The sequence below is a fragment of the Rattus norvegicus genome, chromosome 7 (genome assembly GCF_021556685.1).
Source record: "Rattus norvegicus strain SHRSP/BbbUtx chromosome 7, alternate assembly SHRSP_T2T, whole genome shotgun sequence".
Classification (NCBI taxonomy): Eukaryota; Metazoa; Chordata; class Mammalia; order Rodentia; family Muridae; genus Rattus; species Rattus norvegicus.
In genome coordinates, this window is record NC_141540.1 from 26127361 (window position 1) to 26142433 (window position 15073).

At 45.0% G+C, this 15073-nt stretch overlaps 1 protein-coding gene and 1 long non-coding RNA gene across 16 annotated transcripts in view; one reads left to right on the forward strand and one right to left on the reverse strand.

The window, feature by feature from the left end:
- Window positions 1-15073, forward strand: part of LOC148004570 (uncharacterized) — a 92395-nt gene that overhangs the window by 42574 nt on the left and 34748 nt on the right. The gene's annotated exons all lie outside the window — the stretch shown is intronic.
- LOC148004572 (putative sperm motility kinase W) overlaps window positions 1-15073 on the reverse strand; it is a 21284-nt gene continuing 6211 nt past the window's right edge. Inside the window, exons 1-11 of one of the 15 annotated variants that reach the window (XR_015625133.1) lie at window positions 10472-10923; window positions 10167-10368; window positions 9888-10028; window positions 9069-9195; window positions 7898-8051; window positions 6576-6613; window positions 5138-5345; window positions 4864-4918; window positions 1179-1339; window positions 676-846; window positions 1-512 (exon numbers count right to left, since the gene is read on the reverse strand). Coding sequence is in view for 1 of the 15 variants with exons in the window: in XM_087559657.1 (XP_087415783.1) it covers window positions 5299-5345; window positions 5788-5950; window positions 6576-6613; window positions 7898-7961 (312 nt within the window). In the remaining 14 variants the exon portion in view is untranslated. Of the gene's footprint in view, window positions 513-675; window positions 847-1178; window positions 1340-4863; window positions 6614-7897; window positions 8052-9068; window positions 9196-9887; window positions 10029-10166; window positions 12857-15073 lie in introns of those variants that run through there. The other 14 variants (XM_087559654.1, XM_087559652.1, XM_087559657.1 and 11 more) reach the window with 14 other exon arrangements.

The window sequence follows — 15073 nt, forward strand, 5'->3', positions numbered from 1 at the left end:
GACAGAACTTCAGTTTTAATGGTAACTGTGAGGCCAGTCTATTTCCAGCCCCTTAAAGGGGTAAAAATCTTTCTTGGACTATATATCAAGTGAGATACCATCAGCACCCGACATGTCCAAAGTCAGGACTTGCAAAATTATACCAAGAAATGTATGAAAAAAGGCCTGTGGATACCTGGGCACAAGATTCCTGAACCTGCTATCCTGAACAGACAAAAGTTTCACAATCATAGTCCTGGTTGCAACAGCATCAGCCACAGGCTTCTACTGTGGAGTGGGGCCTTCTTCATGATCTAGGCTTCAGACGTAACCTTTGACCTGAGTCTGTCAGACCCTCTGTATGCTGGAAAGTCTAAGGAGACTTTGGTCCTTGCACCTTTATCCTGTGCACAAATGCTTTCAAATATTTCTTAAAGATGTGACTTGGCCTTAGATGGACCAGGCTTCTTGGATGCAGTCCATCTTCTAGGCCTGGGCTCATCAGGTAGAACAATCTCTTCAGTATCAAGAAGCTGAATGTGGAGAACAAAGCGAAGGAGACTGTGTAAATGGAGGGGATATTTTTTTCAGAAGATATGTTTCCAGCTCTTTCCCAATAGTTTTTGAACATACCAGACATCTTTGAACTCTACCAATGACTAAGAAAACCCTCATTGCCATTCCTGTCCCTCTAACCTGATGTCTGAAGAATCAGAAGCTCTGAAATGTTAGCCAAGGAGACATGCAGGAGCTGAAGGAGTCAGACAGGGAGCTTGTGTGTGCTCTATCCACTGTGTCAGCAGCAGCCTTTTTTTTGGAAAGAGTTGATTTCTGCCATGCTGCCTGTCCAGAGGCTTGCTAGACAACCTGTAGAAAATGACAGGGTTCGAGCACTCAGAAATTCTGCTGTTGGTTGCCCAGTTTTCTTCTGCATGGCCTGTACTAGGGAACAATATGACATCTCCAGGTCTTTGTTCTCCTCACTACAATGGGGTAAAAACTGGAAATATCCAGTCAGGGGTGTCCTCAAGTACACATCAAATGCCTGGTCACTTGTGGACAGACCATGACTGGGGATCAAGTTTTACAAAACTTTGAGAATGGGGTGAGCACAGAGAATATGAAGATCCTGGGTACTCAAAGGGAGAGAGACACAACTACACCTTCAGGGACCTACGCCGAGTTATAGAAAGCATCACCTGTTTTGTCAATGTACAGAAGACAGTCAAGGAGACCCACTGCACATCCTGTAGTAACATGACCAAGATTCCCCTTGGAGACTCAAAAGCTCAAGGTCTGCGACACAAATATAAACACATCCAGCGGTGAAGATGATGGACAAAGGGTTCTTTCTCCATAGCTGAAAAATGTCCAAATGGTACTTCTAAAGAATGACCACTCTACTGTGCACAGCCCAACAGTCATACAACAGAGTTTATATTTTAATGTTACTGTGTGCTCTCTATTTCCTGGTCTCATAGGAGCATCGTGAAGATATAGGGACACATTGCAGATATGCCACTGTCCAGAGTTTTCTTCGCAGAGCAGTACCTTGCTAAAGACACAAGCAGGGCTCTAATGACCCAAAACACTTCAGTAGACTTCTTATGCCTTTTGTGCAAATGTGGGGGAGGAGGGTAAAATAAATTTTCTGGGCACTTACTTAACAAACAAAGGGTCTAGATCACCTTATTACACTTGATAAAAGTCGCCTGGAATCTGCTCATCATGAACCAGAAGAGACTCTTTCCTCCAATGACTGACAGATCTCTACTCTCCACCAGGATTGGCTTATGAGGGCCCAAAGATGTCATTGCCATCCAAGGATGATCTACTTTCTGGAAAATGAATTCTCAGAGCTGGATGGAAGGTTTATACATGATGATAAATGTTGGGAAGAAGTCTGGAGGGATCACATGACTTGGTGATACCAAAAGCAGGGCTCAAAATGGAGGCACACAATGGTCTACAAAACAGTATCCGTTGAGAATCCTAACTCATCAACCAACCCATAAAGAGAAACTTATCACACACGAGACTGTGCCTTGATCAGAAGCAGTTTGGTCCAAGATGAAAATCTGTGAGAGAGTAGTGAGGAGCAAGCCAGCTAAGCGTCCAGTTCTCGTTCTGCACTGCCACCCACAGTAGAGCAGTGTACACACAAAGCTTGACCAGTGATTCCAGACTGTGGGTACCTGTCCTGCCTCACTCTGCTCAGGTACCTTGAACTCAGGAAATCCCCACAACTCACTCAGCTTCTACTTAGGGCATATGCCAGCCGACCCCTCATTGCAACATCTTCCAAACTTTGTAATGTACCAGATTATGGGAAGGCTGGTACTTCAAAAAAAGAACATGACATAGTCTTAGAGACAGCAAGGACACATGACAGATTAGGAGGATAAAACCCTAAAAGATGACAGTTACCTACAATAAAAGGATCATTTGTGACATCCAGTAGGACCATCTGTCTTTACGCGGTTGTGGGAATGCCAAAGGCTTTTAGTAGATTTGTCTTTCAGTACTGGAGTACAACTGTTTGGACTCTGCCTGGCTATGCCTGAGCCTAGCCTTTTAAAAAGGACTATTTAGGCTCCACACTAACAAATGAATTCTCCAAATCTTAAGCACCATCTTGAGCATCACACATTTGAACACATCACAGGGAATTAGATAGAATTTCACAGTTTTTTTTCTTTACTCTTGTCGGTCTCATGTCTACGAGTTTCCTTGACAATTAAGCCCATGACACAACATTACAAGTGGTCTTTTCAACTGCTTCTTGCAAGCTATGTTATACTGACTGCACATCAGACAATACAAGTGAGAGGGTCTTCACAACAACCATCTGAGAAAAATGACATAGTCTGCCTGCCTAAAGCAGCAGGGTCATTGCTAGGAACCAGAAGGAGACATCCCCAGGAAACACTGGCCAGATGCGACAGAGCCAATCTTGGTGGTTTGATAACTCATAGGGATGGAGCAGTGGTTCAGGAGTATAATGGCTTAGAAAAACAGCATTTACTGTTTTTGAATACATCTTGTATGTAGAGTTTTATGTTGATTTTCATGAATGTTCATATGTACCAAACAATAGTAAAAGCATTTAATGGCATTATGAAGAGCACATGGCATTTTAGGATGCAACCTCCAAAAAAAGTGGTAGTACCAAGCCAGATTGAGTCCACCCTTGAGACTGGGAAAGCTTAGAGTACAGCGTAGCATTCTGTGAACCCAGAGAGCATGGTTGCAGTGTAGCCACAATGTCAGCAAATGGAGGCACAGCAACATTAGAGACCACACTGACCTGTATCCCAGTGGCTGCCTATGTTAAACTCAGAGGATCCTGGGATTTCCAGGGATCAGAAAGAATCAGATATGTGATCCACGGATCTGTCTTGGGCCAGAAGAAATTGACAACCCTGCTCACATCTATGGGAGAAGGAGCCCACCTCTTCCCCGAGTTTTAAATAGACAGAACACTGCTATGAAGAGTATGGGGCGTTGCCTCTTTAGAGACATCCCAATGTCATTGCTTCATGTCCCGAGAGGATATGTTGCTCACAAAGGTCAGCTTGCAGTCATGGTCTCCCTCTATTTTGGTCTTAATAGCTAAATTCTCTGAGGATCATCATGAGAGGATCTGTCACCTCTGCATTCCCTTCAAGTGCCAGCTCATCATCTGGACCTCAGAGAATTGGGAGATGGATTAAGTGCTCTAAATAGTTTGGAGGTGAGATCTGGGCCAGGTCCGGAAAGAATGGGGTGTGAGTTACTGCCTTTTGCAATGGATGGAATTGCTGCTTTGGCTCACCTCAAAAGGCCAAGGACATGACGGAGAAGGTGTGAAGACTTACATGGTGGAGAGATATCCTGAGATATCATTCCCTTGTCTACTATACAGGGAAACCATACAGAAGGAAGAAGATGTCCACACGGCTCACAGTAAAGCCTGCTGTGACAGGCCTAGTTGTGAAGTGAAGTGGGCTCATTCTAGAGTTGTTAGGACACTGGGCATGGCCGACATCTGCCCATGTTACACAAGAACGAAGCCTGATGTGACAAGTCTAAATGTGCAGCAAAGCAGGCTTACTCTAGAATTGTTAGGACACTGGGCATGACCAAGAACTTTCCCTGTTACACAAAGAGAGTGCTATGAGTTGGAAGATATGGAAATTGTGTCAAGGTGATGGCTTTGAGAATGACTGAAATGGCTGTGTCTGGGGAGGAGACTGTTTTACAAAATAAGCCAAGAGGAAGGAATGATCCTGAGTCTGTGGCCTGTCAAGCAGGGATTCAAATGTGGCCCTTTCCTGTGAGACTTGATGAGTTTCACTGTTGTTGGGGCAGTCACTGTCAGGAGAGACCTCAGAAGGGCCTTGGTTTCCCCTTCACACAAGGACACAGTGTATTACTTAACTCAGTCATGGACAGACATGGGTACATTTACCAAGACACAACCAATACGCTGTCCTTCCATATATCAATAATTTAGAATCATTGAGTTGTTATTCTAGTCAGTATCTAACTCACACCTACATCACATAGGATAAAGATGTACAGGGAACATCCCTTACAACAGTTGCAGGGAGAGTGGTGGCTCTTGTCATTTGCAACAATGTTTCCAACCTCACTTGCTTACGATGTGGTACAATCAAAGACTCAGCTCTAATTACAGGGACCTCAGACTGCTCGTAACAGTTTCTTTTTACATGAAATAGATACATGCCCTCCATGCCTCCTGAGAACAGAACCTCAGGACATCAGCTATGTGTGGTATGAGAGGCAGGACTGAGCTCCACTTTGTACCCTCTCCTCTCAGAGTTGTTTGGAATCCCAGTATCTCAGCAGCAAAGACTAGGTTTCCTAAGATGATCATCTTACCTGCATCTAATAGATGAGGTCCATAGTGATGGTCCATTCTGATTGCAAGGGGAGACTATGGAAAGACCATAAGAATGGCAATCTCAATCTTGTCCTTCAGATTTGTGGAGAACCTCTGAGAGCCTCATGTCAACAATCATCCTAACTGTAACACCTTCACTCATCTTCTGGGAGGTAGGACTATATAGATTTGTTAGTGATGCCTAGAAGACAGAATTGGAAGCGTTATGGTGTTAGCCCTCAGACCCGTTTCCTTCTGTGGACTCCCTTCTACCTTGTTGTCCTCATCTCAGAGGCACATTGATCCTTGAACAGGTTGTTGGTTATTTACAGTAGATGGAGGTCCCAGGGAGAAGTCACGTGTTTTTCAAAGCATCAGTTGTCTATCTCAAACTCTCTGTCACAGTCAGAGCTTGGCCTTCACTCTTTTGACGCTTACTCCAACTTCTTCACTGAGTGCAGCACACTAGAATAGGCATGACCTTTGGAGAGATGTGGTATATTAAATGTTAAAGGTGGAGATGGAAGACAGAAAACCCAACATGGGTCAAGATCATGTGAGAAAATCCCGCCCTTTGCTTTCTGGACTCCCACCTTCTACAGAAGTTGTGAATGATACTAACAAGAAAGGAATGAAAACAAGTCCTGTTCTAAGTTTTAAGTTCCTTCTCACCACTGAGTTAAGATTGGGTTACTGGCTTGGACTTCTCACAGGATAATAAGAGCACATTGTGTATGGACTCTGGGTACCCTTGTGTGGTCTTACACATCATAAAATGTTACAGAAGGAATGTCTTACCCATAGAAAGTTCTGGCAAAATAAAGGTAGAAAGAACAGTGGCAAATAAAGTACTATGCTAAGAGTCGATATGACTTAACATTAGAGAACTAAGCTGAGAGATTGAGGATCTCCAAATCTACAACCAAGACAACTCCAGTAGACAGAGAAGATTGTGTTGTTGCGACGGGTATCCAAAGAAGGAGAACAGCACATCTGTGGGCCAATGCCTAGGCTCCTACTCCCGAGTCCAGTCAAGTATTTCTCCAGCATGTACTGGCACAGCCTCAGATCCTTCAGGTTCTTCACCTACAAAAGCTTTTCCAATAATAGGTAGTAGAGTTCAGTTACTAGGTCCTTTATGAGTTTGAGAAAGACCTCACTTGAGTTAAACTTTGACCTCCACAGGCTCTCCAGGAAATATACATGCTACCTGCCCCCACATGCATGGACACACACACACACACACACAGAGGGAGAGAGAGGATGGGGAGGGAGGGAGAGAGAGATAGAGGGGGGGTAGGTAGAGGGAGAGGAAGAGAGAGACAGAGAAAGAGAGACAGAGATAGAGCAAGGGAGAGACAGATGTATAGACAGACAAAGAGGCAGCTAGGCAGTAAGAAAGAGAACAGGAGAGAGTCAGAAACAGATGCCAAGAATGAGAAAAAGACGGAACAAAAGATATAAAAACAGAGAAGAGAGAGAAGAGACAGACTACAGACAGGATGTAGGGGAGAGTGAATAGGTAAATGAGAAATATGTGAATAATTTAAAATGCTTTGCAGGGCTACATGTTCTCAGTGCCCACACCATCTGTTTAAATTAGGGTAAGGTGTATAAGCATCATACATACCTAGTAGCACTGATTTGGACTTACTCAAAGAAGCACAATCTAGCTGCCATAAATGCCATGAAAGCCCGACAAGTTGCTAACCTTTATTGGTGGGAGGGGCTCCACAACTGTCAAACGACCTGGCAGAGGAAACAGAAAAAGAAAAAGATCAACCTGAAGGCCAACAAGTCTGCTGTGAAATTTTTATCTCTGCCTAGAAAGTACTAGTCAATGACACAGTACATACATCATAGTGTTGAGCTGATGGCTGAATGGAAACACTGTCAGGTATAATATGGGGAGAAACTGAGAAGGCCAGAAAGGACACTCTACAAGATGTCAGCTTTGACCCTAGGTAAAATGAGAAGCTAAAGCCTCTAGTTACAAGTCTGACAGTTTTCAATGTTGAGCGGCGAGGTGGCCACTGGGAGAAATTCATGATCTTTATTTATAACTGTCAATTAGTACAGGAAAAGTGACCTGGAGGGAGAGTCTTCACAAAGGAATCCTCTAGATGACGTTCTCCTGTGAGCAAGTCTGTAGAGAATCGATTTCATGATCTTAAATGACATGGGAAGTAACAAGAACTTTAGCAGTGCTATTCCCTAGGCTTAGGGAAAGACTTCATAAGAGCAGAGGCCTTTAGATGAGCACTAGCAAGCAAGCCTACATGCATGCATTAATTTCTCTACACTCCTGCCTGTGGATAGAACATGGGTAGCCCCTTTATAGTGCCTTGGCTACACTGTGCTAATGCAGTATACCAGGAAGTGTTAAGTCACTGGATTGAAATGAAACTAAGAATATTTTGTTTCAGATAATCACACTGACACTTAAAAACAACAACTCAGACAACAGTGGAAGTTATCTGGTGGTTCTCTTAGTCAGTCAAATTTATCAAACAGTAGCTCCCAACTCCTGCTCGGTGGGACCAGGTGGGCATGGCTTCACTCCCTATGAATGTCTGATCTCCATTCGTATTCTAAGAACCGCATTCAGGGTGTCCTCTCAAGGGTTAGAGAGACTCTGTCAGTGCCTGTCATATGTCAGATGACAGCAGAGAGGAGTTCTCAGAACTCTGAACATCTCTCCACTAATGACCTTCTAGGAAGTACCAATAATGTCAAGAGGCATTCTGATAATAAGCTCATTGCTTCCCCTGTGCCACCATGTCCCTGAGAGACAATTAGTGAGCAGCATCCTTCCTAAAGCATGGGGGGAGAGCAAGAGAAGAAGGCACTCTGCAACAGTTGGATACACAGATTTCCCACATTTAAGGAATAACCAATAACACAAAACGCCATCACATGTGCTCTTGGACCTTTTCCAAGCCCTAACCAGCAGAGGAATTCTAGATCTTGGCACTGAAATGGATGACCTATATGACACTTGATGGTGGCAACCAGGGAAGGGAGGGGCCATACCATGTTGACCAGATATCCACACTGCAGATGCTTGTGACGATGCAGATGAGGTTGCTTGACACATTGTTGGTGCCCTCCTGTCTGCAGACACAGGCTTATGTTTGGCCTCCCTGGTAGCCACATTGAGCAACTTCTTGTGGGAAAGCACCAGGATCTGCAAGGGACAATTGAGAGTATGGAATACCATGGGATGATAAGGACAGAGTCCCCACTACTTCTTCACATAATGACAATGTACTGGGACACTGGAGAAAAGATGTGTAAATAAACGAGAGGGTGAGCATCCCAGGAAGACAGTCACAGGGATCAAGTGCCCAGAAGTAGAGGACAGCAGAGGGTGTGTATATGGTAGATCTTTAGAGGATATTCCCATGTTCCTACACAATCAGGTCAGTTCTGGTATTGAGTATTTAGTTCTAGTATTTAGAAAAGAATCAGAAAAGATTTAATCAAAGAAAAGTGTTTTTCTGTGCTGATAACTAATCACAAATTCTACGGTGCTGAAGGATACAGGGATGACTGTGTCCAGTGGCCCCATCTTGTGCTGCTTCTAGGCATTACAGAAGACCAGCTATTCAACACACTGTGTTAGTCAGATTCCCGTTTTACAGCACTAAGCACCCTTTATAGAAAAGGAAGCTGGATCCCAGAAGTCATCAGAGTGGGAGAACGTTCCTGAAGTGGTAGGCAGGACTGCAAACTGACCAGTGAATATCGGAGTGTTCAGGGAGAGCATTCATAACCTATGATGTTCAAAGAGTGAGGAGAAATCGGACCACACCAACGACCCTGAAGTGTCTGTTCATGGGACACGCCACCCAGGGAGCCCTCAGTCTCTATCAGCACTTCAGGGCTCTATTCATCCTAGGCCTACTAATTTGATGCTGGAACTAAAGGAACTTTGGGAAGTGGGTTGAGATCAATCACATAGTGAAAAATCCACATGGGACCTCCCCATCTTCCTTTCCCTGGACTTTCCTTTGAAGTGTAGACACGGTCCTCTGTGAGACAGAATGTTCCAGGAGATTGAAAAGTGTATTTTTTCACATATTGAACTAGATTTTTAAATCAATAGCAGCAGTAGCTACAATTGCAGTTCAAAATCAGAGGTCAAGCGGTTTTGCCTTCACTGAGAGATCAGGTCCAGACTTTCAGGTCAGACTCTGCTCACCAGTGACAAACGGAAGGACTTTGGTGCACAGCCTCGGGATTTGGGCTCCAGGCTGTGTTGCCTCAGTCAGAAAAGCATCATGGCCCTCGACTGCTTCATTGGATGTCAGAGTCATAGTTGGTGATATCTAAAAAGAGGACAGGGACAGAATGTAAGAGAACACAGGATTTGGCTAGGTCATTCGACCTGTAACAACCCAGTGTGTTATTTGTATAGCTAAGAAAATTCCTGGACAGTAAGAGGGTGTGCTGAGGGAGACTGAGTGTCTGCATGGGAGATAAAGCCAACTACAGTGCTGGTGTACAACCGAGGTTCAGGATTACCTCTGGTGACAGTTTTTATCTGCACTCCTTACCGGCTTAGAAACTGACATGCAAAATCAACGATGGTTAGCCACATGCAGCAACATGGCTGTTGTTTCTGGGATTCCTACACTGTCTCTCTATCAGGATGGCCTCCTCACCTTCTGACAATCCCACCACCAGCAGTAGTGCACACTTCAGGCCTTTGGCAGGTAGCAATACCCAACACTCCCAGGGTCTGTGATGTGCGTGGAGAACAGCATTTCATTAAGAGATGAAACACAATAAATGTCCTTTTAGGGTGTCCATAAATATCTATGACAGTATCACAGACACTTGTCAGGTCTTGATGGCTGCCTGTCACATGGCTGCCATTGCCTTCCTTCTCATGCCTTCTTTCTCTCCAGGCTCAGCTCGACAGAGCTGTCTTCTCAGGGACAGTGTTTCCCAACAACCTGTACAAGGATGGGAACTGACAGTTTTATTACTGTTTTTACCTGTTTTGATGCAGACTTACCTCACCACCTCTGTCTTCCTGGATGTCCTGGACTCTGCCAGAGTGTCAGCTCCTTGGGCACAGCTTGTTTGTCACACTAATGCCACTGGGATCTGGCTTCTCCTGAGAGCCTTACACGTCACAATGCTTACTGAATGGCAACTGACAAAAGGACAGATGACACCAATTCACATAGACAGTTTACAAGCTGTGCTCACATCTACAGTGAATCTACATCCTTACTATTTGTGGGTAAAAATGACAGGACTGTGGAGAGAGTAATGGCTTCCATGATAGTACCTGAGGACTGGAGCCGGCAAAGTCCAGGACGTGAGGAACAGGTTGCATAGCAAAAACGTGGAACCCAGCTTTCTCAGACATCCCACAATTTGAACACCATCCCAAGTAAAAGCAGTGGTAGTGGTCAATGGTCCAGAGCCAGTGACTGACCTACAAGAGGCCTTCCTCTGTGCTCTTCAAGTCTCAGGACTGGGAAGCAAGGCTGGGGAAGATCAGGGAGAAGTTGTTGTCATTGGCTAGCAGGGCTGTCACTAGGAAGACACCAGAATAGAATGAAGGTCTGAACAGGGCCTCAGGGATTGTACCATGTAGCTTCCAGGTACAGTTGTGGCCCCACATCACTTTTGCCTGCAGCCTCCCACGGTCACATTCCTCCTCTGCTTTCTGTTTCCTTGGTGACAGAAGGCTAGGTCTCCTACATGCACAACCATCATATGAGCTTGAAGGGCAGAACAACCTTGTCAAGGATACATGGGCTTAAAGAGGAGATGGTGACAACATTGCAGCTTGAACTGAAGGCAAACAGATCCAGCTACACTGTTCATGTCCAAGTTCACTCATACAGGCATTAGAGTGTTCAGCAGCCTCCCTTGTCTTCGGGCTCCACATCATGGCACCCTGTGTTCTATATGTACTCGGGCGTTCCTCTTGTATCTTTTTGTCCTAATGAGGACAAACTTCATTCCTTAGACCCCAGAGTCCATCCAATGTACTGTACATTCTCGCACACTGAAGTCCTCCAGAGCGTGATTCTGGACAGAATTCCTGGAGAGGCCTCAGAAATCTCTGTACAGTCTTGGCTTCTGATCACCAGAATATTAATTTGATTGGATCAGAGTTCCAAATATCTGTTTTCTTCTCTTGACTCAGTTGAAGAGTACGGGAACACAGAATTAGCAGAGTGTTCCAGGCTTTTTAAGAAGTCTGTAGGAGCCAACCTGTTCAAGCTCCCTTAAAAGACAATGACAATGGGAAGGAGGAGGCCTCCTTGGCTTTCCTGTCTGCAGGGTTTCTCAACAGGGTTTCTCAGGAGTGACCTTCACTGATAAAGGTTATGTTTGGTTTAGCAGGAGGTGACCCTCAGGGCTCCTGATGGGGTTACAGGTCACCAGAACACCTGTCTCTTTATCCATCATAACTTTTGCTCTAGTGGTTTGGCAGTGTCCCTTGCTCTCAGGAAGTGTTCTAGTACTTGCAGACAGCATGTTTCACAGTGATTCAGGCCTTTGATGTTCTCTTTCAAACTGGGTGCCCTTCAAGAGTTCAACATATGTGCATGCTCTGGGCCTCTTCCTTCCTGATGAAATTCTCTACTCAGGAAAGATTCTGGTACAGGCAGACATACTATTTCACAGTCTTTCGAGCTCAGAGGTTCTCTCAGAAAAAGCATGACTTTTAAGTGGTCGGGATATATACACTATTTTTCTCATTTGGGCACCAATGTCCACATGGACAAGACTATTTCATTTCCTGGGTAATTACACAGAGTGAGGGATCTTTCAGTGTACCCCAGAAACTTACTACTCCCCTCTTCTGGTCAGATGCATCGTCCATCCAAACCTGGTGGATTCCTGCGTGCTGGTGTTGACTCATATCCAGAAGGAACACTCAGCTCTCACCCTTGCAGTCCACCTCCTTTGAGGCCTGAGCCTCAGTATTAAAAGGGGACTCATTTTTTTGCATCCAGCATCCTACTCTCATAGTCCTCATGTCCTTAGTGTTCCCGCAGCGACATTAGCACAGTGTTGGGGCAGGCAGGTTGGTTCACATGGAGGTAGGGGAATCCTTACATCATTGTTAAGGGCAGGATGGCACTGTTAGGTAGTCTATTGGCTCAAGTGCTTCTGCCGTAGATATGGACAAACACAGCTGCTCAGCCCATCCTGCAGCTGTCACAGGATCTTCCAGAGACTGTCCATCCTGAAGGTCCATACGGACAAATGAGGACATGGAGGTCCAGATCGACTTTTCAAATGTGTTCCATGAATTGCAGAACAAGATTCGATCAGAGCATGGGAAGGAAAGGTCTTCATGTGGATAGGAGATAGAAGGAATTGGAGAATGAAGATAAACGAGGACCAGCTCATGTATCCTATCAGAATGAGTGTTATTTGCTCTTGAGGTACAGGGATCGAAGGCTACTGCTCACGTCTTCTTGCCTGGTTTCAGATGGTTTGGGTGGCTACCAAAGAGGCCCTGTTCTTGTGAATCAAGTTTGTGTGGAGAATCCTCTATCATTATGTACATACCTCATTAGGGGATAGGATGTTGTTTTACTGTTTGGGCGTACGGAACTAAAGTGTGGGAACCAGTCTCTCCCTGGTCTACAGATGCTGGTGTCCATTCTTGGCAGATGCTCCACAGTGATACAGGAATGACAGAGCTGAGGCCCTTGGTGTTCTTCTGAGCTGCAGGGAGACTTTGAGGGGGCCCATTAGATAGTTGACCATTGTTCCTCTGCCAGGCATAGATCATCACTATAGATTCCATATGGACACTTGTCCCTGAGAACAGCAGTCTCTCATTTTTTCTGCATACCTTGCTCAGGTAGGAGGATTTTAGTTTGTGTTTTCAGTCCAGTGTTGCTAATTTGAGTTGGGATCCTTAGCAACAATGAGCCACTTTCCTTGGATCCTCAGGAATCCATGACTGTCCTGGCCTCAAATGCACCATTATCTGCAGGAAGGAAGCTGAAGGAGGGAAAGAAATTAGTTGTGAGGGTGACTTAAACCCAGGTCCCCAGGACAATGGCAGAATCATCCTTTCTCAGAACCTCCGACTGAATGAGACCTCCCTTTGTAGATTATAACTAGGGGAACTGCAAAAGCACTCAGGAGGGAAGGACACTAGAGCAAGTACAGAGAAGGGAGAAGTTATGGATCCTTTCCCATTTCCTGAATGACTAAAGACTGCACTTGAGAGAGCCAGAGGCCATGAAGAACTGCTAGGGCCATTGACTGCTGGATGTCAGCATGTTGTGTATCAGGAAGCTAATGGATCAGCATGTCCTTTAGGGTGAGAGGGAAGAGTCCACATGTGTTGTTGGGCTTTGTCTCATGCTGACTCTGGGATACAGAGAGTGCAGACACTCTATGTGCTGTCTGAAGTTAGGTTCCAGAGGGACTCTATTGACCATCATCTGCAGATAAACACAGCAGCTACAAATCCTAGAACTTAAACAAATGGAGGATAGAATTGATGAGGAGATGGTGAGTGGCTGAGACACCTAATAGATACCCGAGTGAAAGTGTGACATAAGACAAATTCAAGTTTTCCACAGATCCAAGTGACAGGACAAGTGCACACCCTGATGTGACTGACATGCCAGAAAGGGATTGCCCCTCCCCATATGGGTTGGACACTTTCCTGGAAATTTGGTCAACTTTAGGCCATTGGGATGGAAATATTTGTTTACATTATGCCACTGTCAGATTGTCCACTGCATTTATAGTACCTTTTCATGATTAATGACTAAGTGTGTAGGGATGTATGGATGGTAGCTCATCTGGCAGTAGGAAAGAGGTCAAGGAAATCATTGTGAAGAAGCCAGTAAAGAGCACCAGTCATGACCTCTATTCTTGTTTCTGCCTCTAAATATCTACCTTCAGTTACTATGACTTCCCTCATAACAGTTACATACATCAGTTTTAAGTTACACAACAGTTTCCTCCACAGCCAAGCAAGACCCGCTGCTCTCTGTTCCTGGCAGCAATGAAGACAAAAACATTTGGTGAACACTTGTTGGACTGTGGCTCCAGCTCAGGGCAGCCTATTCCCAGAAGACTCATAGTAGCTTCCTAACTTACTGAAAATTCTCAGCTGGAGAAATCTAAGGAGACCAGGGATAGATGGTGAAACGTGAGAGAAAAAGCCAAGTCAGTATAACTGGCCGCTTTTCAGCTATACTTTAGAGTAGAAAGATATTCCTGTAACACTGAAAATGTTGTCTCGAGGTTATGGAGCCTTTGATTTGGATAGGAAGGGTGTGCATGCACACACACACACACACACACACACACACACACACACACACACACACACAGATCCATAGAGGTACCTGGTGACACTTTTTACTTAGAACCATCACTGAGTTTGAAACACCTACAGGTGCATGTGAAGGAAGGTCGGGGCCTCTAGACTCTGGGATGCCACCATGAGCCCCATTTCTATTTGACTCTGTTCTTCCCACTGTTCTCTTCACTATCTTGTCCTTTCCAATCCTCAGGACTCAGGAGAGTGCACCCCTCAGGTCTTTTCCATGTGTGGACCTTCAAGACTGCGAGAGCCTGAAAGTCAAGAGGAATTTCAGGAGTTTTCACCTAAAGGAGAAACTTACAGTTTATTCTTAAGTGACTCAAAACACTGCACTATCAGAAAAAGACAACATCATATGCATCATATACAGAGATTGATGCTGGCTGTAGGTCACACAGCTTCCGCCATGGCCCTCTGTGCCTTCTATTAGTTTCTTCCAGGGTCTCTCCTGCTGTAACTCTCACAAAAGTGTCTCTTCTGATGCCCTGGACTACCATGCATGCTCTTTGGTCTCTTACCAAGTTAGTTGTTTTCATGCAGAACTACACCATCATTTTTGTCTTCCCTATTTTCCTGGATTCTGCCAGGTTGTCTGCTGCTTGGGGACAGATAGGTCTTCAGGCCTAAAGATCCCTGGACTCAGCAGTGAGTGAAGGCTTGGGACAGAGCACGTTTTTATTCAATGACTTCTGACTGGATAACTGATCATAGCATGACACAGAGTAAACCTAGAGCACAGGATTGAATCTCAGATCTCATTTTGACACTGGAAGACTTGTTCCAGTTAGGAAAGAATGACGTGAGGCCTATGAAAGAAGACTTAACTCTAGCAATGAACTGGACACACAGATGCTGTAGGGGAAGAACTTGAA